Source organism: Equus przewalskii, chromosome 5 (genome assembly GCF_037783145.1).
Source record: "Equus przewalskii isolate Varuska chromosome 5, EquPr2, whole genome shotgun sequence".
Lineage (NCBI taxonomy): Eukaryota > Metazoa > Chordata > Mammalia > Perissodactyla > Equidae > Equus > Equus przewalskii.
This window is the reverse complement of record NC_091835.1, coordinates 61938099-61959213: the sequence shown is the minus strand read 5'-3', so window position 1 is coordinate 61959213 and position 21115 is coordinate 61938099. Positions and strand designations below refer to the sequence as shown.

The 21115-nt window shown below is 38.6% G+C and overlaps 2 protein-coding genes across 20 annotated transcripts in view; both read left to right on the top strand.

Moving 5' to 3' along the window:
• YAF2 (YY1 associated factor 2) overlaps positions 1–12710 on the top strand; it is a 77479-nt gene extending 64769 nt beyond the window's left edge. For 10 of the 18 annotated variants that reach the window (XR_011540372.1, XR_011540377.1, XR_011540378.1 and 7 more), the window contains 2 exons: positions 7079–7231; positions 8014–9797. Coding sequence is in view for 11 of the 18 variants with exons in the window: in XM_070621042.1 (XP_070477143.1) it covers positions 7079–7231; positions 8014–8251 (391 nt within the window). In the remaining 7 variants the exon portion in view is untranslated. Of the gene's footprint in view, positions 1–4231; positions 4387–7078; positions 7232–8013 lie in introns of those variants that run through there. The other 8 variants (XM_070621044.1, XM_070621045.1, XM_008538938.2 and 5 more) reach the window with 4 other exon arrangements.
• Positions 12711–18285: 5575 nt separating this feature from the next.
• GXYLT1 (glucoside xylosyltransferase 1) overlaps positions 18286–21115 on the top strand; it is a 46321-nt gene continuing 43491 nt past the window's right edge. The window contains exon 1 of one of the 2 annotated variants that reach the window (XM_070621040.1): positions 18286–18593. In XM_070621040.1, the coding sequence (XP_070477141.1) occupies positions 18373–18593 (221 nt within the window). In that variant the 5' untranslated portion in view covers positions 18286–18372. The remainder of the gene's footprint in view (positions 18594–21115) is intronic. The other variant, XM_070621041.1, reaches the window with a different exon arrangement.

Genomic DNA, 21115 nt, shown 5'->3' with positions numbered 1-21115 from the left:
CCCTTTGTAGGCTGCATGGTACTAGAGCTCTCTGACTATGAGTCTTTAAATGACCACATTCTGGATGATTTTTTTTGCAAACTCAAGAAATGTTACATGAACAATATATTTTTAAGGACAAAAAGGAAATATGGTTTTTCACCTGAGAGTCATTCAACAGAAGTATTGCAATATTTTGCAACAATGAACCTGAACCATCTTGTTTTACTATAGACATGATGGTATTTGTTCATCTTCTATAACATTTGGCATCAAAATTTTCTTGCCATGATTCATAAATGGACAGATGCTGAAGGGTAGGTATATCTAGTCTAAAAATGAAAATGGTAATTTTGGAGCAAAGAAAATGTCCTCTCTTCAAAAAATTGAGTTGTCAAGGTTTTCAGAATAGTGTTTTGACAATGCAAGAGCAAGAAGAAGTGGAAGTAAAGATAAGCCAAATCTATTAGAGATGTATTTGAAATCAAGAATCAGTACTTAGCAGATAGATACATTGCTAGGATTAGGCCTAATAGCTGATGAGGAGTTAGTTACATTAAAAAAACCTTTGTTTATTTCAGGTCTGTATACTTTCAAAACCAAGTTATTATGGAATAAAAGTTTGGGCTTACTATGTTTTAAAGTCTTATTAAAATTTTTAATATTCACTGTTCTTTTATTTCTTCGTAAATTATTCATAAAATGACAACATATTTTTAAAAGAAGGAGTCATGGTGATGGCTGTTTTTCCTGGTGTACTGATGGTTTAAACATGAATTAAAGTTCTTTCCACCCTGTCTATAGTAAGCCCCCCCCTTTTTTTAAATCACAGCACACAGTTTTGTTCTTCTTAGTGTTTTTGACAAAATTTACTTTTGTTTAGTTTTCTTTTGTGTGGTTTCTGTCTCATCCACTAAGTAAGCTCTGTGAGGGCCTGGACTTTCTCCGTCTTGTTCATGGGGAATCTCCAGCACCTTACCTAGTACTTGACATGTGTCAGTGTGAAATAACATTTGCCTCACAATGTGGCTGCTTATAAAATCTTCCTTGGTTAGATTTTTGGCCTTTTATTAGGAGTGTATCAACAGACTCACAGCAGGTTTGGGTTTAGTTCAGCCTTTTTTACTTATTGAGATTTATTATATCGTTTCAATTTACCATATATTTTAGTGTCATGAAGCAAATTACTTCTTTCTGAGCTATGAATAATACTGCCTCTTTTAGAAAAGAATCAGTAATTGTTTCATGATCTTGTTTATTTTGCCTTTCCAACTTGACAAAGCTAAGTTTGGATGAGGTTGATGAAGCTTAAAGCATTTTTCTTATACTATTTGACACACAGCGTTTTTGTTGAGAGTTGGTGAGGGTGGAGGGCAGACACATAGTTAGAAACAGCATTATCAAGTCAACATCCGCCAGCCTCCTACTCACATGGGAGGTCAAACGGCTCCTAAAAATATTTTATTCTAATGAATAGAAGATATCCATTAAATGGTTGTTGACATACTTCCCTTTTTTCTCATGTTACTGTAAATCAACAGACCTGCCAAACTTTATACAGTCTATTTGGGCTATTTATAAAAGATACATAAGGAAACATAGGGATCCCCAAATTTTTGGATACCGTATTTCACAAGTTATAGCCGAATCATGACATACGTGCATATGTAGATGACAGTAGAGTGCCTTTGGGATATGGCTGATAGCACTTATTTTATTAACTAGATGACCTTTTTCTTCTCCTTATCACAGAACCTTTGGCATTACAGGTGTGTTGTCAAAACCATGAATGAGGGGCCAGCCCTGTGGCTGAGTGGTTAAGTTTGCTCCCTTGGCTTTGGCAGCCCAGGGTTCCACTAGTTTGGATCCTGAGTGCGGACCTAGCGCTGCTCATCAAACCATGCTGAGGCAGCATCCCACATAGCACAATCAGAACGACCCACAGCTAGAATATACAACTATGTACCAGGGAGCTTTGGGGAGAAAAAGAAGATTGGCAACAGATGTTAGCTCAGGTGCCAATCTTTAAAAAAAAAACAACAAAACCATGAATGATAAATCCCTGAACATAAAAAGGTATACTTTATAAATGATACCCTGCCCCCTATTTCCTGAGTTAACTATCTCCCACCTCTAAAATTCCCTATCTTCCAAATTTTTCTCATTAAGTAGAAAAGGGATCACCGTTAAACCTTCTTAAGCTCCCTGGAGATAGAAGGGCTTTCTTTTTAATAGGGCATGGTGAAGGTGGGTCAATTTCTGATTTTGTAAAAACATCATCAATAAGCTATGTATCTCCTGCCTTCAGTGAAGGATCTTAAAGCTCATTCAGCCTCTGGAGAGCAGCAGAGAGCTTTATTTCAATAATTAGGCTATATGTATACATATATTTATATTTTTTGCTGCTTTTCTCCCAAAGTTGAACCAGATCAGATAATTTTAGAACAGAGGAGCAAAGTCATAATTTTTACATGAAAGTCAACCTTCTAACTGAAATAAGAATAAAAGAATGAAATAGTGCACATTTAGGAAAGTCTAGTTTAAAAAGAGAGAAAAAGATATAACTACTCAAAAACAGAAATAAATTTCTTAAGGCAAAAGAGAACTACTATAGAAAATTTGTTGGTTATTAAAAAATAGCAAAATCAACAACCAACAACACTAGGTACAGAGATTACATAGTAGCTCATCAGCCCACTGGTCTCACGTTTCCACTTGCCTGAAGGACAGCTTTGCTTATATTTTATAAAATCTACAAACCCACATGACCAACACCAAGTTCATCAGTCCCTTTCTTTAGTAATGTCCTGTTCTTGGCTTCCTGCAACTGCCTGTCTTAGTCCATTTGAGCTGCTATAACAAAAATACCGTGAATGGGGTGGCCTATAAACAACAAACACATTTGCCTCTCACAGATCTGGAGGCTGAGAAGTCCAAGATCATGGCACTGTCAGATTCCATGTCTGATGAGGACCCACTTCCTCACTAACAGCCATTCTGTCACTGTAACCTCACATAGCAGAAAGAGCAAGGGATCTCTCTGAGGTCTCTTTTATAAGACCATTCGTGAGGGGTCCACCCACATAACCTAATCACCTCCCAAAGGTGCCACCTCCTAGTACAATCACCTTGGGGGCAAGATTTCAACATGAATTTGGGGGGAACACAAACATTCAGTCCCTAGCACTACCCTTCCAAATTCCCCCATTTCTTTCAGTTTTGCTACCATTTAGGAAGAATTCTTTATCCCTCTTACTCAGGTACACATCAGGTTGTACTATCCTTCTGAAATGTCAACAGATTCACTGCTTCAATTCCCTTCCCCTGACTACACCATAGAATAGATCCTTATCACTATTACTTCATGTCTAGTTTGATGTGGTAGTCTTCTAGCTTATCTCCTGATTCCAGTCTCTCACCTGACCAATTCAACTATTGTTCTTTCTGTGTTGGTTTTGCTTGTAAGAGAGTGTACGTTTATTGAGTATTCTGTTCTTACCACTGAGAGTAGAACACTTAGGAGAATTCTAGATTCAGAACTGATTTAAAAATTGTTAATTTGTTAACTCAACCTCGTGGTTTTATGAAGCAAATCATGGTCTACTAATATGCTTTCATTTTCAGATCAATGGGCCATATAAAAAAGTGAAAAAGATTCTAGGAAGACTCTGGAGAAATAAAACTTGTTAAATATGAAAAAGACTTGGCAGCGGTTGTATCGTAAGATTCATGAGTTGAGGAGTTAGGATTATCCCTTTCTCATGTAAAAGCTAGACTGAGGAACAGTGTCACATAATAGATGGGACCAACTTGGAGACAGATACAGGAGGGGTGGGGGAGTCATTGATCATGTTATAAAAATATCCTGTACCTAACCACAGCACAATAGTGATATTCTTGAAATTCTTCGTGATTAGAGAATCCATGATTGAGATATTTAGATCTTATGGGAAAAATGGCATTGGGATACCAAGGTCATTATCCAAATGACCACGAATCCAAAGAAACCTAGAAAAATATTCAATTTTACTTAAAGGGAATAATAAAGAAAGAGAATATAAATAAATTATATATTGTAAGTTAGTAATAATGGCTACTAAATAACTAATGTCAATTTAGTGATTGCTAGAAACTTCAGGATTTCTATTCTAGGTTGAAAAGAATCTAAATTTATTTTAACGTTTGAAATTTTATTGCAATTCAATTTAATTTATTAGCGTTTTTTAAAATTTATTTTGCATTTAATTTTGAGATGGAGAAAGCAACAGTACAAAATGTAATAAAGGAAGTTGTCAGACCCTCATTTGTCATGGAAGGAGGACATTCAGAAAACCCTGATACCTCAGGAGACCAAATGATGACTACACCTCAATTGCGTTTTACATCTTGGAGTGACTCTCAATTTAGGTGACTCACTGTTCACTAGGTACTAGTCTAAACGAATCTTTTCTCAACCTTGCCACACCTTTGAGCTTTCTTTCTCTTCCCATATTCCAACATAATTAAAGAAATTAATTCTTGCTGCTCTTACTTTTTCACTTATGTGTAGTGAGTGGTTGATCCTGGCCAATGAGTAAGCTTAGAGACAGTACTCCTTTGCTTTTTCTTTTTTTTTTTTTTGAGGAAGGTTAGCCCTGAGCTAACTACTGCCAGTCCTCCTCTTTTTTGCTGAGGAAGCCTGGCGCTGAGCTAACATCCGTGCCCATCTTCCTGTACTTTATATGTGGGATGGCTACCACAGCATGGCTTGCCAAGCAGTGCCGTGTCCGCACCCGGGATCAGAACTGGCAAACCGAGAAGCAGAACATGCGCGCTTAACCACCGGGCCGGCCCCAGTACTCCTTTTCTTAAAAAACATCTTCCTTCCTCGTTAAACCTGATTTTATCATTCATTGATTCTTCCACAGACACTAAGTATCTAGTATTTATCTAGTATTCAGTACTGTGCTAGATACCAGTTACAGAGTGGTGTATAAAGCTGACTTCATCCCTTTCCTTGAGGCATTTGTATCCTAGAAAAGGAAACAGACAATAAAATGGCAGCTCCTTCCCCAGCACTCCCTATGTTCCTTCCGTACTTAATTTTTTTCCATAGCATTTATCAGCATCTAAGACTCTATGTTTGTTGTTTGATTCCACCCACAGAGTGTTGGCTACCTGAGGGCAAGGATTTCTGTATGTTTTGCTAGAGGAATATTTGTTGGGTGAGAAAGTGAGAAAGGCACATCTAATTAGTCACCATGTCCCCTTGATTCTGCTGCCTCAGCCTGTCTTAAACAACCCCACTGCTGCTTCCGAAGTTCAGCCCTTTTTATTTTTGCCTCATCTATTATTAAAGCAGCTTCCTAACAATTTCCGTGCCTCTGTTGTACCTTTTCCCTTCAGACTACTGCCAGTAATCTTTGTAAAATTCAACTCTGAATTGCTTCAGTGATCTCCCATCTTTTAAGGGTGAATTATTAGACTCTTCAGCTTTTCGTTATACGGTTACTTCCCATCTTGTCCAGCCTTGCTTATTTCATTTCTCGGCTGCTCCCTGCTCTCCATCACAAACTTTATGCTACAGTAGTCCCAATATATTGCACTTCTTCAAGCTTCTTTGCAAACTGTGGTGGCTAGATTAGAGGCATCAGCACAGCTTGGAAATTAGTTAGAAAGACAAATTATTGGGCCCTACCCCAAGGCCTGCTGAATCAGAAACCCTGGGAGTAGGGCTAAGCAAGCTAAGCGAGCCTTCCACGGGATCCTGATGTACCTGAAATTTGAGAACCACTGCTCTAATCTTTTTTTTAAAGTTCATTTCCTTAACAAGCTCAGCCATTAATTACCATGCTTTCAATATCGCTTTCATTTGTGTAACTCTTAATCTACATCATTAACCCTGTTTTCTGTGTCAGTCCTACTTTTTAAATTGTATATTGGACATCTTGCCTGGACATCCTTCCTGTTCTACTTCAGACTCTGCAGGCTCAAAACAAAATTAATTATCCAGCTACTGAAATCTGTTGTACATACTGTTTCCTATTTCCTCCTTCAAGCTTTGAGTTGTAGACTGGGCGATATTTCTCATTAGTTTCTGTTTTGTCTTGCTCTAGAGAAACAAAAAAAGATTTTTTAATAACTCTACTGACCAAAATAGGGTCAGGATTTTCCAGGCCATAAAATTGCTATTGTTTGTAGACTTTCTTGTTAGGGTGTATTTTTATCTTATTCTCCCTTAATTTTTCCCTCCCACTCCATTACCTCTCCTTGGTCTTCCTTCTCTTTCTCATTTTAAGAACTTAGAGACTATTTACTTTGGAACTTGACCTCAGTTGCCCAAGTTCTACCATGAAGCTGGAGGGATCCTTGACCGTGGGCCACTAGAGTGACAGCTTGTATTGGCAACAAAAATTGAAGCCGGGCAACATTTCACATATCTCAGTGCAGTTCCTGCAGTAGGTTCTTAATAAAACCCTTTTTACATGAATAAGTGAGTAAGTAGGCAAGTCTGAAAGGACTGGGCAGATCTCCAAGGTCAAAAGAGCATGATGAGATTGTGGCTAGAGACACAAGGAACCTCAAGGATTTGAGCAATAAGGAATGAGAAATTTGGACACTGAAATATTATTAAATGAATAAATGAAAGATTTTAAAGGAAAGAACAAATAGCCATTGTCACAGGTAGTTAGATATTTCCTTCTCTTAGGGAGGAGGGATAGGTATAAATGTTATTTCAGTGTAAACTTTCAAATTTAATTTTTAAAATTCGTGTTTATTTATATGTGTGGTTCCCTATGAGCATTCAGTTTGATGTAGATTTTTAATCTCTTGTTGATTTATGTAACAGTTATATTCTAATGATTTGGCCACATATCTTGAGCTATAACTTTTAACTGTTATTATAGTTCTATTTCTGTTGGATAGGAAAGACAGTAATATTTGTGTGTATAAATATATCTCTTAAATTGCACATCTGAATTACCTCACGTATGAGGAATTTTTATACATGAAAATCATAATGTGTATCTCTTCTCATAATTTGAACAATTCCTTTATAAAGAACATGTATTTTTAAGTTATAATAATAAAAAACCCTTTCTCTTTAACATGCACACAGGAAGCCTCGACCTGTCTCCCAGTTGGTGGCACAGCAGGTTACTCAGCAGTTTGTGCCCCCTACACAGTCAAAGAAAGAGAAAAAAGAGAAAGTAGAAAAAGAAAAAAGTGAAAAGGAAACAACTAGCAAAAAGAACAGTCATAAGAAAACCAGGTAAACTTGAAGAGTGTTTTACAGCTCTTTTGAAATAAAATTAACCATTTAATATTCTCTTTTAACATTGGTATATGCAAAGTGGAAGTAAAAGATTTCATCTTCTTTATTATAAAATATTATGAAAGTGTTTTTCTGAGTTTGAAAGGTAGATTAGACATTAAGCACAGAGGCCACAAATGTAAGCTTAGATGTGAGGATGCTTCCTTTTTTCTTTTTTTTTTTACTAGATTAAAAGATGTTCATGTTTGAGCTATTTCTTTTTCACTCATAAAGCCAAGAGTGATATTCACAATACTGAACAGATATTTGCATGGGCTTTAATCAGTCAAAATGGTCATGGGTCCAAGCAGAACAATCATGATGCCCTTATCAGTGCACACCAGTGGAGTAACAGCCCTGCATATAACTCAACCTTAGCTGTTATTAACTTCCTCTGTGGTGCAACCATGTCATTGCTGTTCTAAAACATCTATTTTAATAGAATCGATAAGCTCTCTGCAAAATTATGATAAAATTATAAATGCACAATTAAGAGACTATTAATTCTAGAGTACTACAATTTTTTCTCATTGAAGAAGATTCATAAATGATTGCTTTGCTTAATGTTAATGATTTGAAACATTTAGTTATATTTTTGTGGCTAGTTACACATAAATATAGAGCTTTAAACATAGCTGTATTCATTTTGTTATTTTTACTCAATTTATTATTCCTTATATGCTCAGAAAGTTGGTAGAGAGAAAAGCTTAGTTTAAAATTTTATCATCTTTTGTGTTTAGGCCAAGATTGAAAAATGTGGATCGGAGTAGTGCTCAGCATTTGGAAGTTACCGTTGGAGATCTGACAGTCATTATTACAGACTTTAAGGAGAAAACAAAGTCACCGCCTGCATCTAGTGCTGCCTCTGCAGATCAACACAGTCAGAGTGGCTCTAGCTCTGATAACACAGAGAGGGGAATGTCCAGGTCATCTTCACCCAGAGGAGAAGCCTCATCATTGAATGGAGAATCCCATTAAAGTTTATTTTCTCCAATTTCTTAGTCACTTCTCTCATACCATGCAAATACACAGATTATGCCAAGAAGTACCACATTTTCATGACAAACATATTCATGCACAATCCATAATTTGCGTTTTACATGAAATAGAAATTTATTAGAATTTGTTAGATTTTATTGCAATCTACCAAACATTTCCAGACTCAACATTTTGGTCTTCACAGTTAAAGGTGCCATGAAAATGTGGTTGAATTATTCATTATGCAGTGTTATTGGTAAGTCTATTTTCACTTTTAGTTTAGTGAATTCTAACACATAATTCTTGAATTCTCTACTATTGGCATGTAACGAATTAAAATTTTTATAACATAGTGCAAGCTGCCTAAATATGTATTATTTGAGAATTGTGAAACAAATAGTTATATGTATACAAGTCAAAGATCAACTTAATCAACTATTGCTGCAACAGGATTTTCTTAATGGTTATCCTCTTAAATACACCTGCTGGTACTTGGTGTGGCTAAATAGGAAAATTGTTATTAAATAAAGAATTTGTATGAACCATTGCCAATGTTTTTGACACATTTTACTAAATTATTGTTTCTGAATTATGTTTCTGGTTTTATCTGTTTTTTTGCTTATCTTTCAAAACATTCATTTATTGTCATGTTTACTAGCAGACTAGTAAACAATAAAACTGATTATTTAGCTTTATAATTCAGGTTTAGTGCTATTGTCATTGAACACTGGTATTTTCTGTATTATATAAAATGTTAAAATTCAAATAATTATAAGCATTCGGCAAAAAACGGAAGAGAAAAGAAATCTGCCATATTTTAAAAGCTGCAATTTTGGAAAAGCTTTAACTTAATAGTTTTATCACTGTTTCCTTGCCCCAAACTTACCCAGGGTCATAGAAGTATGAATCTAATTAATACAGAAATGGGAACTGTTGCACAGAACTGGAAAATAACTAATCTTAAATCAGTTTAATTGGCCTCCTATTAAATATAACAATTCCTATAAAATCATAGTGCCCTATTTTCAGACACAACTGCAGTTTATGCATTTATCAGTATCCTGAAATAAAAAAGTATTTACAGCCCCACTTACTATTATGTAAAATTACCAATAAAATATTTTTATGACTACCGATTTTGCATTTTTGTTTACAACTAACGAAGTATTTTATGTTGTATTTAAAAATCCAGCCTAGAAACCACACAGTACTTCTTAAATTCTCCAAGGGTCTCCTGCTTTCTCTTAGCCATTTGCTTAATGTATATCCACCAAAGGAGACTTCTGAAATATAAATGAACCTAAAGACATAACTTGAATACAAAATATCACATAAAGACATCATGGTATCATTTGAAGAAAAAAACTTGTAGACCCTGACTGATGGTTGTGATATTTGGTGGTTTCGCGTGGTAATGTGATTTTCTGTTTAATTGCAGTACTTTTTACAGGCACAATGGTACTGTCTTTTTTTGTAATATGCTAGTTGTGAAATACAGTTAATTGCATACAGTAAAAATCTGTGATTAAAACATTTATATACCTCATTCTTTAGTGTTGTTAAATGAAAAATTAAAATTTGTTTTTATTATAAGATACTTTCAATGGAACCCCAAGTAACTGATTATGTTCTTTTAAAATATGAAATTTTTTGTCTTATTTTATTCTCTGTTTTTCACATTTCAAATGTTTTATATATATATATATTCATTTTTAGACATAGTAAAAATTACAAATAATTGTAATAGAGAAAATATTCTAATTTTTAAGTCAAAACTATGCTTTAGAGGTACTGGGTCTTCTGATGATCATATACTTTCAGGATGTATTTTAAATAGACTGTAAGAGAGAGAAAAATTTGGCAGAAGATGGGATTTTTACCTGAATGGGGCATAGTCATCTTTCTACATAGCGGGGGAGACAGTATATCATGGAAATCAAGAGTCCTAACTGGTGTCTGGCGTTTGAATCCCTGTTGTAGAACCTAAGTGAGCTTGAGTAAGTTACTCAACATCACTTCTCATCTATTACAGAGGGCCAGTGATAATCATATCTAACTCATAGGGTTGTTGGGAGGATTAACTGTCAGTCTGTATAAAATTCTTAACGATTACCTGATACATACTAAATCCTCAGTAAATGTGAGCCTTTACTATCTTTATAGGTAAAATCCTATTACAAAAATGCTTTTTATAACAAAAATTATTTCCATGCCCTCTCGAATGACCGAAAGGAATTGTGTTCTCTAGGTTACGCTGAATTTTCTACATGCAGTGTTTGTTCTGATCCCAGACCACCCATCTTTCTGTAGTTAAGGGACCTGATGAGATGGCGTGCACTATGAGACAGGAGGAATGGACTGAGTTAGCTAGTTTGAAATTTTGTTTTCCTTTCATTAATCACAATTATCCTTGCTCCTTTTGTTTCGCCCTACCTCAAATACATTTCCAACCAGGAAACAGACCCAAATTCCATAAATACTTACACCTAATGTTAAAATATGCAAAAAGATTCAGAGCCTGGGCTTAGGCTGCATTTTAGCTCTGTTACATCCATTTACCCTGTGGTTTTAGCAGTGAGTTCTTTTAGCCAAATTCCATACAAAAAAGAGAATTTGGATGTTTTTCAGAGTATAATTATTACCTTATTTTGATATAAGTAAGAGTGAAGATATAATTTGAAGCATACAAGGATACATATTCTTAAAACTTTTTTGTATTACACAGTAGAAGTAGTTGACTTAATAACTTAAAGGTTTTATTTTTATTAAATGCTTTCCTAAAATTATAGTGATGATAGTAGACAAAGTGAAAACATTAACAAAGGAAGAAGAACCTCAGCTTTTCTAAGTCAATAGCATATTTATTGCCATTCTTTTAGAGAAAAAAATTCTTATTACCTGAAAAGAATGTAGTTTCTGCATATTATATGTATTAATGCTAAATGGTCTAGAAGTTTTAGTTTCTACTGAGGGCCTTATTTTACTTACTTTGTTGGTCTGCAACTTACTCTTATCTGCAATCTTTTAAAGACCTGATATAGGAACTGGGCCGTTGAGAGAAATTTCTGTACTGTACTTTGAAAATTAAGTGAAAACAGAAACGAGTGTGTGTGTGAGAAGGATAACTATAAAATAATACTGCCCCCCGCGTTCAATCCTGGGCACCTTCATGTGTCTTGATCAACTAAAATGTAAAAAAATTGAATTGTAGAAAAGTCATCAGTGACAAAAATAGCTGAGCAGAATCAAGAGACAACGAAGGTTACAGAATACAGGATGTGACTGAACATTTTGTGAAAGCAGAAGAAAAAGAATGCCCTCACTGGCTACTGAGGGCGATGAGAAATAAGCCCCACTAATATCAAAGGCAAGCAAGGAGAGGACTGGCAAAATAATGAGGGAAGAGGAAGGGGAAAATCAAAGGCAGCAAAAGAAGTAGCAGAAATTAGGAAATAAGGCACTGGGATGCAATCTGGACAATAATAGGAAGGGAGAGAGAACAAAGAGAACTTGTAGCACGTCGTCTCAGAACATTTTAAAAACATCATATGTCATTTTTGTAATGACTCAGTCATGAAAGCTTCAGTTGTGTTCAGTAGACTGTTGACTAGGGCAGCAATATGTGTAATAACTTTAGAATAATTTTCTTCAAAATCACTTCCTTTTAAGAAGCTGTCATAGACAAGTTTTACCTTGAATTATATGAAGACTTTACTTTCCTGAATGCGCATCCCTGCTAGCCCAGACAATTCCAACGTTATGTTTTTAGTGTGGCTTTGTATTTAGCTAGTGCAGCTATTCCTGCCTTTATGGAATGGGCCAATTCTGGAGCATATGAAATGCCATGAGGAGACCGGGTAATTCTATGGAAAAACCAAGTAAAGCTCTGAAAAGTTTCAGTGCTCTGGGACACGTTTCATGTTCTGAATCGTTTCTCGGTGTTCTTTTTTCTGTCAGTACAAGTTGTAGAGTGTGGTAGCTATTTTACTGTTGTAATATTTTCAGTGTTTTCCTGATCTGGGTTTCCTTTACATCAGTATTATTCAATTCAGTGCACATTTATTGAGTATATTTTGTGTGCTAGGCGCTGGGCTAGAGATTGGTTACAAAGAGGACAAAGATGAGGAATTCACATCTTAGAGATCTGTAAACGGTTACAGTGCCATCAGTGCAACAATAAAGATGTGTATAAGATACAGAAGTAACAGAGAAGAGGGAGTGCTTGCCACATTTTTGTTTCTAGAAAATTCAGCATGGCCTTAAGTATCCACTGAAAATGTTAAGATCTCATTTTGGTAGTTGCAGCTGATGATGTTGGGTATCACTGTAGTTTTAGCCAGCTACCATTTTGAATTTTTTTCACCTTGAGTTTTCAAAAGTTTAAGACTTTGAGCTATGTAATGTGAGATGATCATTTTCCTATACTAATTTTTAAAAATCAATAAACAGCTGAATGAGGTCTGCTATTGCCTTTTTGTGAAGCTATTGAGGAAACATTACATCATTCAGGATCTAAATGAGAAATCTTATTCACACCTGTTTCAGGAGAGGCTTTACTTCACTTGAGAAATCAGTTTGCCTTCTTATGGACAATGCAAATCTTTAATTGATTGTCCTCAGTTTTTCCTTTGGTCGTGAGAAATCTCAGATTAAAATTAGGCTTTTAATAATTATGTAGGACTTAATCACCTGCATGTCTAATTATAACTCGTTATTCTTGGTCTATATATTTTTCTAGATTCTGATTTTTACCTACTTATGTTTTTCCTTGTGTTCTTACAAAGTTCCTTAGATCTTTTCTGTAAATAAGGCTAAATAGTAAATGTTTTTTTTAAAATTTCAAAAAACTGCTTTATTTCAAAGTGTGAGGGTAAGCCCCAATGGGAACTTTTCGGGGCAAGGATCCAGTAAAATGAGTGCTTCCTGTCCAACTGGAATTCCTGAGGAGTGGAAATAGACGAGTTTGGCAGGTCTTGGGATTATATCCAGGTTTAGATCTGCTGACCTACCTGGAAGTAGGGAGTTTGGATGAAAGCTACCGTCTCATCTTCCTATTTCCATTAACTCTTTTAGCAAGAGAATTCAGAAACTAACCTGGGTACCAAGATTTATTGATTTAGACTTTTTCATGTGTATTATTTTCACTATCCTCATTCATAATAATAGCAACAACGAAAGGAGTCTATGTTTACTTTTGGAGTCAGCAGGATTGAGAAGAGTTGGGATACTCGGTGAAACCAGTTTGAGAGAAGACTCCTGCAGGACCAAGTGGCAGTGAAAGCATTTTTTAAAAAAGAGCAGGCCTGGTGGCATAGTGGTTAAGTTCACATGCTCCCTTTTGGCACATGCTCCCTTTTGGCACCCCGGGGTTCATAGGTTTGGATCCTGGGGCAAACCTGCACACCACTCATCAAGCCATGCTGTGGCAGCATCCCACATACAAAACAGAGGAAGACTGACACAGATGTTAGCTCAGGGACAATCTTCCTCACCAAAAAAAAAAAAAAAAAAAAAGGCTGAGTTCTCAGAAGAAAAGGGCAGTGATTTGGCCTCAGGCCCAAAAGGTAGCTTTTGGTCCTTAATAAGAGAAAATAAAAACGCCTATGTTTCCAGTACAGGATAAGATAAATAATTGAAGGGACACTGTAACTTAATTAGAGCAAAAAAACCCCTTTTTTTTACTTTATTAAAAATAAAATAGAAATGTAAAAAGAAAACACATAACTGTCTAATGATATAATTTCTGTATAGAAAGGAATATGGGTAACAAGAATTCTGATTTTATTTTTCAGCTAAGCACTGGACTTCTGAAGTGTGACAATATCAGAATTATTAATTATTTTCAGCCTTCAATTTTGGGAACCTGGGTGAGGAGAGACTTATCTGTTAAAATTGTTGTCATCATGACCTTGATAGATGGCACGTTTTGGAGAACTTGTGCTTATGTGTTTTAATTCTCATTTTCCCCATGACTAAATTTCCCTGGAAATCTAGCTTTTAGCTTTACTGACAGTAATTTTTTTAGTAATAGATTATAATCTGTATTAATAGGAATAGAGGAGAGGGTTCCTGAAAGCTGAACTTGGGAGAAGTACAGGGATATCCTTAGTCCCTGCCCCACCCTGCTTCTTCGTACTCTCTCTCCCTTGTGGATGGAAATGCCAGCTAAATTCTGGGGTCATATGGGACCTAAGGTGTCCACATTCACTGGTTCTCCATTGCCACTTCTAATCTTGTGGACTCAAAAGCTCAGTTTTTTGAGAATGAAGAGAAGCACTTTCCTCTTTTATCGTACCCCTGGTCCTACTCTTTTCCCACATTTACTGGTCTGAACGAACTCTTAAAATGAAAGACTTTTTGTTCAAACTGACAGCATTATTTTTCAACTTTTTCCTCTAGTTCAACATGGTCTCTAGAAAATGGACTGTGGAAAATGGAGAAATTTCACTAGAGATGAACTGGAGGAAAGAATGATTTTCACTTTTAGTCTGAGTTTCTCATTCTTTGTGCTCTGCAACTAATCTGACTTGTATTTCTCTGTAAGTTTTATTTGTTTTAATTCCCAAGACCGGTCTAAGAGGTTTTCATATAATATTAATTTTTTTCCCTTTTTACTTTTACGTCTAATTTGTATCACTCAACTTAGCATTTATTTGTTCATAGAGAAAGAGCATGGTATTTGGGGGGAAAAAAGTGTGCTTTGGATCCTCAAAGATTTCTGTTCAAATGTTGGATTTTCATTATTAGCAATGTGGTGAACCGACTTGTATGAATTTCAGGTTCCTTGCTTTTTAAAGGAATAAAATATCTCCTACTTCTTTACTTTTAAAGATTACATTAGATTATGCATAGACCTTTATAAAGTGGAAGTTAAAAGTTTTTGAACTTTATTCTTAAAAGGTATAGAATTTACCTTTTTACCCATAGGATGTCTTGTTTTTAAAGAAGTACTGAGGGGGCCGGGCCCGTGGCCAAGTGTTAAGTCCGCAATCCACTTCGATGACCCAGGTTTCACCAGTTTGGATCCTGGGCGTGGACATGGCACCACTCGTCAGGCCATGCTGAGGCAGCATCCCACATGCCACAACTAGAAGGACCCACAACTAAAAATAGACAACTATGTTCCGGGAGGGGCTTTGGGGAGAAAAAGGAAAACTAAAATCTTTTTTTAAAAAAGTAGTACTGAAAGGTAGACCAAAGTAGGAAGAAATGTTGAGCAGGACCCCAAATTTACTCTAGAGTGACTTAGAGAAGACTTATAAAAAAATAAAAACACTCATTAACTGAATGTCTATTATATATCCAACATGTATTAGGAACTATAAGAAAAATCAAGATTAATCTTTTAAATATAAGATCCTTGTGATTTGGGTTATCCTGAATCCAAGAGTTCTCCAGATCATGGAGGAGGTTGCTATCTCCATAATTTAAACCACAAATACTGCTACTTTTAAATTTCTTTTCATCCACCTAAATTTGCCTTTTTGCGAGGAGGAAAGGAAGATCAATATTGATTAAAAATTTGGATATAGCCAGCCTGTCATTAGAGAATTAAGAGGGTGCTCTAGGGATGAAAAAATAGATTTAGGAATCCATACATACACACAGTAAATGAAAGAAATACCTAACGATTATGACATCGAAAATATTTTAAATTTTCAATACTTTAAAATTAATTTTAGGAGTATCAAAATGTAATGTGTGAATCCTGGAAATGATTAGAAGGCCAGGGTCACAGCTCCTTATACTCTACGATAACCAGTTAAGACAGTGTGGGTGTCATACAAAAATCATTTCTATTTTTGGAATGCCTTATATATTTTTTTAACAGAATTTCCTTTTTAATTCCAGTATTAAAAGGAACCTAGGAATGATATGGTCCAGAACCCTGATGTCAAGTAAATGGATGATTCTTCTGGGTATGCTCTTCCCATAAATTGTTGCAGAAATGAAAACTGCCATTCCAGTATTGTAACAATCTGTGGGTCATTACTTATTTTTACTACATTTAGTTTCTTTGTTGAAATAGAGAACAGTTGTAGTCAGTGTCTTTTTAAATTAAACATCCTTTATCTGAGTACTAGCCCTTATTCTAGTTTCTTGGTACCGTATCCTTTAGTTTTCCCTCTCAAAATCTATTTTACATTCTTACAAATGTTTTTATGATCCATCTTTGTACCTCGATAAGTTTTATCTTTCTCTAAGAGTTGTAAGGTGTAGTGGAAGGATTAACTTCATATTGCCATTGTTTTTACTTGCCTGTCTCCCCTTTAAAAGGGCAGTACACTCTTGCCCCTTGTCTGGCATGTAGAATATATTCAATAAATGTTTGTTGAATGAATAAGTATATGTTTTCATTCTATTCACACATCTCGAGAGCATGCTAGCTTTCATTTTTTTTGTCAGGTAAGGCAAGAAATTTAATCGTTATAGGGGAAGAAGCTGAGGCTTAGATTTGTCCAGTGACTTTCCTCTGGCCACAGAGCCAGCACTTTTTTGTTGTGGGGATTCCAAATGGAGAACTGCTAAATTACACAGCGTTTCCCCACTTGATCTGAGGGCCAAACTCTTCAAAGCTCCAAATGTAATTTGAACAGTTTAACAGCATGATTTTTCTCCATGAAATGTGTGTGTGCATGCATGTGTGTACGTGTGTGTGTTGACTTCCCTCTTTGACACTGTAGCTCCTTTCTGGCTCCAGCCTCAACCTCTGTCCCAGCCTCCACACTGCAGCCAGAATCTGCTCTCTAAAATGCCGATGAGATCATGTTACTTCCTTAAAAACCCTTCCGTGGTTCACCATCGTCTGCCAGATTAAGTTCAAACTCCTTGGTATACTAAACAAGGCGCTCAAATATCTGGTCCGTCAACTTCTACTCTTATCCTCTCATCATATCCTCTCTTGCGTTCACTTAGCTGGTGGCATCAAACTTCTCGCAGTTCCTCCAAGATAAGAGCCTGTTTCATGGATCCCTCAGCCTAGAACTACCTCCCTTACCCACCAAGACCCTAGGGCCACTTTGCTATGAAGTCTCTTGAATCCTTTTTGTGTGTGTGCCCACACCTTTACAGGCTTATATCCTAATGTCTGGATGGTTGTATTGCACTTATTTCCACGTATCCACTGTCCCAGCCCACGCCTGAACTAGGTGTCTTCATACCCCAAGGTACTCACAGTGCTCGGCACCTAATGATGCTCTATAAACCTTCAATAAGTGAAGGCAGTGGATACGTGTCTGAGGAAGAGGGAGAAGACACGGAAAGCTAACGAGAAAACTCTTTAGGAAGAATATTAAACAGTTTTGGACATGCAAATGAGTTGTGAGGAAGGTCAAAAAAGACGTAAAAGGAAGGACTTCAGCTTCACAGGCACTTCCAGCCTTGTTAAGAGGCAGGATATGCACGCTTAACAGCATTAGGAGATAATTAGATATCTGGGTGCAAATGGCTCGTTCAGACACTTACAGAAACTTAGAGGCTGGGGAAGTCCCTGCTGAGGAGGATGGAGCTGAAAAACGGCTTAAGCAAGTGCCTTCTAAGTGCAAGGTGTTTTTCGTGCGCTAAGCAATTTAATCTTTCTGACCAGTCTCCGATGAGGATGTTATCTCCATTTTAGAGACGAAGAAAGATGCTCAGAGAATTTAGGTTGCTCAGCAGCACAAACTACCACGCGGAAAGCCCATCCTTTGAATCTGGCTGGGCGGCCTCCACCGCCCCGTTCGCTTCGCCACACCTCCGCTCCGCCGGTCAGGGCCACGGGCTCAGCAGCGACCCGCTCCGGGGTCGACGCGCCCAGACCCCGCGGAGCCGCGTCCGCACGCCCGGCGCCGACCCGGCGCGCCCGGCCCTCCCGCGCTCAGTGCGCCGGCGCGCCCGGCCGCCCGCCCTGCGGGGAGGGGCCCGCGGCGGCGGCGGCGGCGGCGGCGGCGTCCGGGCGGCGGGCCGGGGAGTCGGCTGGGCTCGCGAAGGCGGTGGGCGGGGAGGCGAGGGAGGAAGGGGGCTGGGCGCGAGGCCGCGGCGGAGGAGGAACTTGTTGCGCCCGCGGCTGCGCGCTGCCGCTCCCTCCGCTCCAGTTCGCCCGGGCGGGCGCGGCGGCGGCGGCGGCGGCGCGGGCCGGGGCGATGCGGCGCTACCTGCGCATCGTGGGGCTGTGCCTGGCCTGCGGCTTCTGCTCGCTCCTCTACGCTTTCAGCCAGCTCGCCGTGTCGCTGGAGGAAGGAGCGGGCGGCGGCGGCGGGAAGCCGCAGGCCGGAGCGGCTTCCTGGCTCGCGGGCGGCGGACGCGGCGCCGCGGGAGGGGCGGACAGCGCGGGCCCCGCGGCGCATCCCGGCCGCTCGGACAGGTACGGTCGTTCCCTGCTCGGGGCCGGGGCCGGGGCGCGGGCGCGGGGATGGCCTGGCCCGGGCTGCTCGCCGGTGCGCCCGCGCGCCCCGCGCCGGGCCCGCGCCTCCCGCGTCCTTGCCGCCGTCTCCGAGCCCCTCCACTCATTTCCCTCCTTCCCTGGGTCCCGGGGCCAGCCCGGCGCGCCTCCGGCCCGGGGCACCCCACGCGTTTTGTGTTTGTCTTCTCACCCATTCCTTCTGCGCTCCTTAAGGCAGTTCGAAATTAATTTTCAACTTTTAATTGACAGTTGCTTTTTTTTTTTTCTTTAGGATTCGTTGAAAATAAAAGGTGCCCCACAATAGCCTTCTTGCTCTCTGGCTGGTGCGAATTCCCTCTTGTTTCCATGGAGTTCAAGTTGAGATATTTAAACCTCAGGCTGGCGCCCTAGTTCAGTTTTTTCCTTCTCCTGCGTGGAGCGTCCCATTTTCGTGTGTTAGCGCTTAAATTTTTCATTATTAGTCTCTTAGTTAAATCTGGACAGCATTCATGCGGATTGTGAATTTTTCTTTGGAAAACAATCGGTCTGTTCTGAAACTTATAGCAAGTTAAGAAACATGAGCGGTACTTAACATGCGTCTTTTGTGAGAGGGAATAGAAGTATCTTTCTTTAAAAATCGGGATTTAAAAAGCAGCATAATGACTTGTGGTTTTACAGAAATCACTGCCAGAGTTGGAATCACCATGAGATTCAAATGGAAAAAGGAATGCAACGCATTATGAATGCTTAACAAAATCTGAGCGTTTCCACTTCCTCGAAAAATAGGCTCCTCTATTTGTGGGCATCTCTGCTCTCTTAGAAAGAGGCAAAGGCTGCTTTGATATGGGAAGAACGTATCGGGTTGGTGGGAGGAGGGAGTGCAGGTCCCCTGTAGGCTGTTTAACATTCTTCTGAGAGTTGCTGGTCTTTCCCTAAATGAAAAAGGGACGTTTGGGCAGAGGAGCTGCGTGGAAATCTGGATTGTCATGTTTTTGTCCTATGAAAAATGTTTTATAGAGCCATTACTGAAATCTTAAGTTTGATGTGTCAGAATCGAGTCACCTGAAAAGCTGTATGTTACAGGTCCTCTGAGCAGGAGAACTCCTCATTTTAAATGAGGCATACATTTCAGTTAAAACTGAAAGTGTATCAGTCTTTGTGAAAATGTGGTGAAGTACATCTCACCACGTGTGCGTGTGTAAGGAGAAGTTCGGGCAGAGGAACAACATGGGAAAGCTGAAGTGCCATGTTTTTACCCTACGATTTGGTTAAGGTCAGGAGAATTCCTAAGACATCAGGACTCTTTAATTTTAGGTATTATTATTTATAACATCTTTTTAGATTTCTCATAGAGTTCAGTCATCTTTTCTGGTTTCCATGGGATATGGAGTAGGTATCCTTAACCTCTCTTCCTATGTCTGAATCCTTTGACCAAGCTCTAGAGGGCAACGGTAATTTGACCACGATTAGAAACTGTGTATCCAGCTGCTCTTTCTGTAAAGCTGCTGTGCTAAGAACCTCCTCTAAGTAGTGTTTCATCAGTGGAACACTGGGCTATGAGGCAAGGAACGTCTTCCTTTATCCGTAGGACTTGGTTATCATTGCATTCTTTTTTTTGAGCAGTCCTACCTGAAAGATTAAAACTATTGTTTCTCACTTTCACGTAAAACATAGGATCTAGGATCATACCCAGTAGCTTCCATTGGTCAAATCTTATAGAAATATTCATTGGATGGAATTCTCTGATGACGGAATACTTGGAAAGGTCCTTCCAGGTTCTCAAAGTAAAAACTCTAAAATGATAGGAACAGGTGTGTGTGTGTGTGAGTGTGTGAGGAAGATTGGCCCTGAGCTAACATCTGTTGCCAGTCTTCCTCTTTTTGCTTGAGGAAGATTGTCACTGAGCTAACATCTGTGCCGGTTTTCCTCTGTTTTATGTGGGATGCTGCCACAGCATGACTTGACGAGCCGTGCTATCTTTGCACCCAGGATCCAAACCTGCGAACCCCAGGCTGCTGAAGCAGAGCTCAAGAATTTAACCACTGTGCAACCGGGCCAGCCCCAGGAACAATTTTTTAGTGAAATCTATTATTAATTAGTGCATTCTGTTTGAATCCATTTTTTGGTGTTTAGATAGTTTGCGGGTCTTAGAGTCAGACAAACCTGTTTCTCATTCTGGCTATGTGTTTGCTGTGACACCTTGACCACCTCTCTGCTTCAGTTTATCACTGGTAAAATATAGATAATACTTACCTTACTTAATTTGTAATAGTCAGAATTCTTAGTTGTCAGTGATTAAAATCCAAAACAAAATGGATATTAATGGGCTTAGATGGGTTTCTGGAAGGAACAGAATTTAAGGAAAAATGCCTGGGCAGTTCCAGGGACCTTAAGGACTGGGAGCTCTTATTCTCTTCCGCTGTAGACAGGCTTTGTTCCTTGGGTCTTTCTGCTCCTCGCAATGCTGCTTCTCTCACCTCAAATAGAAAATTCTAGGGAAAGGC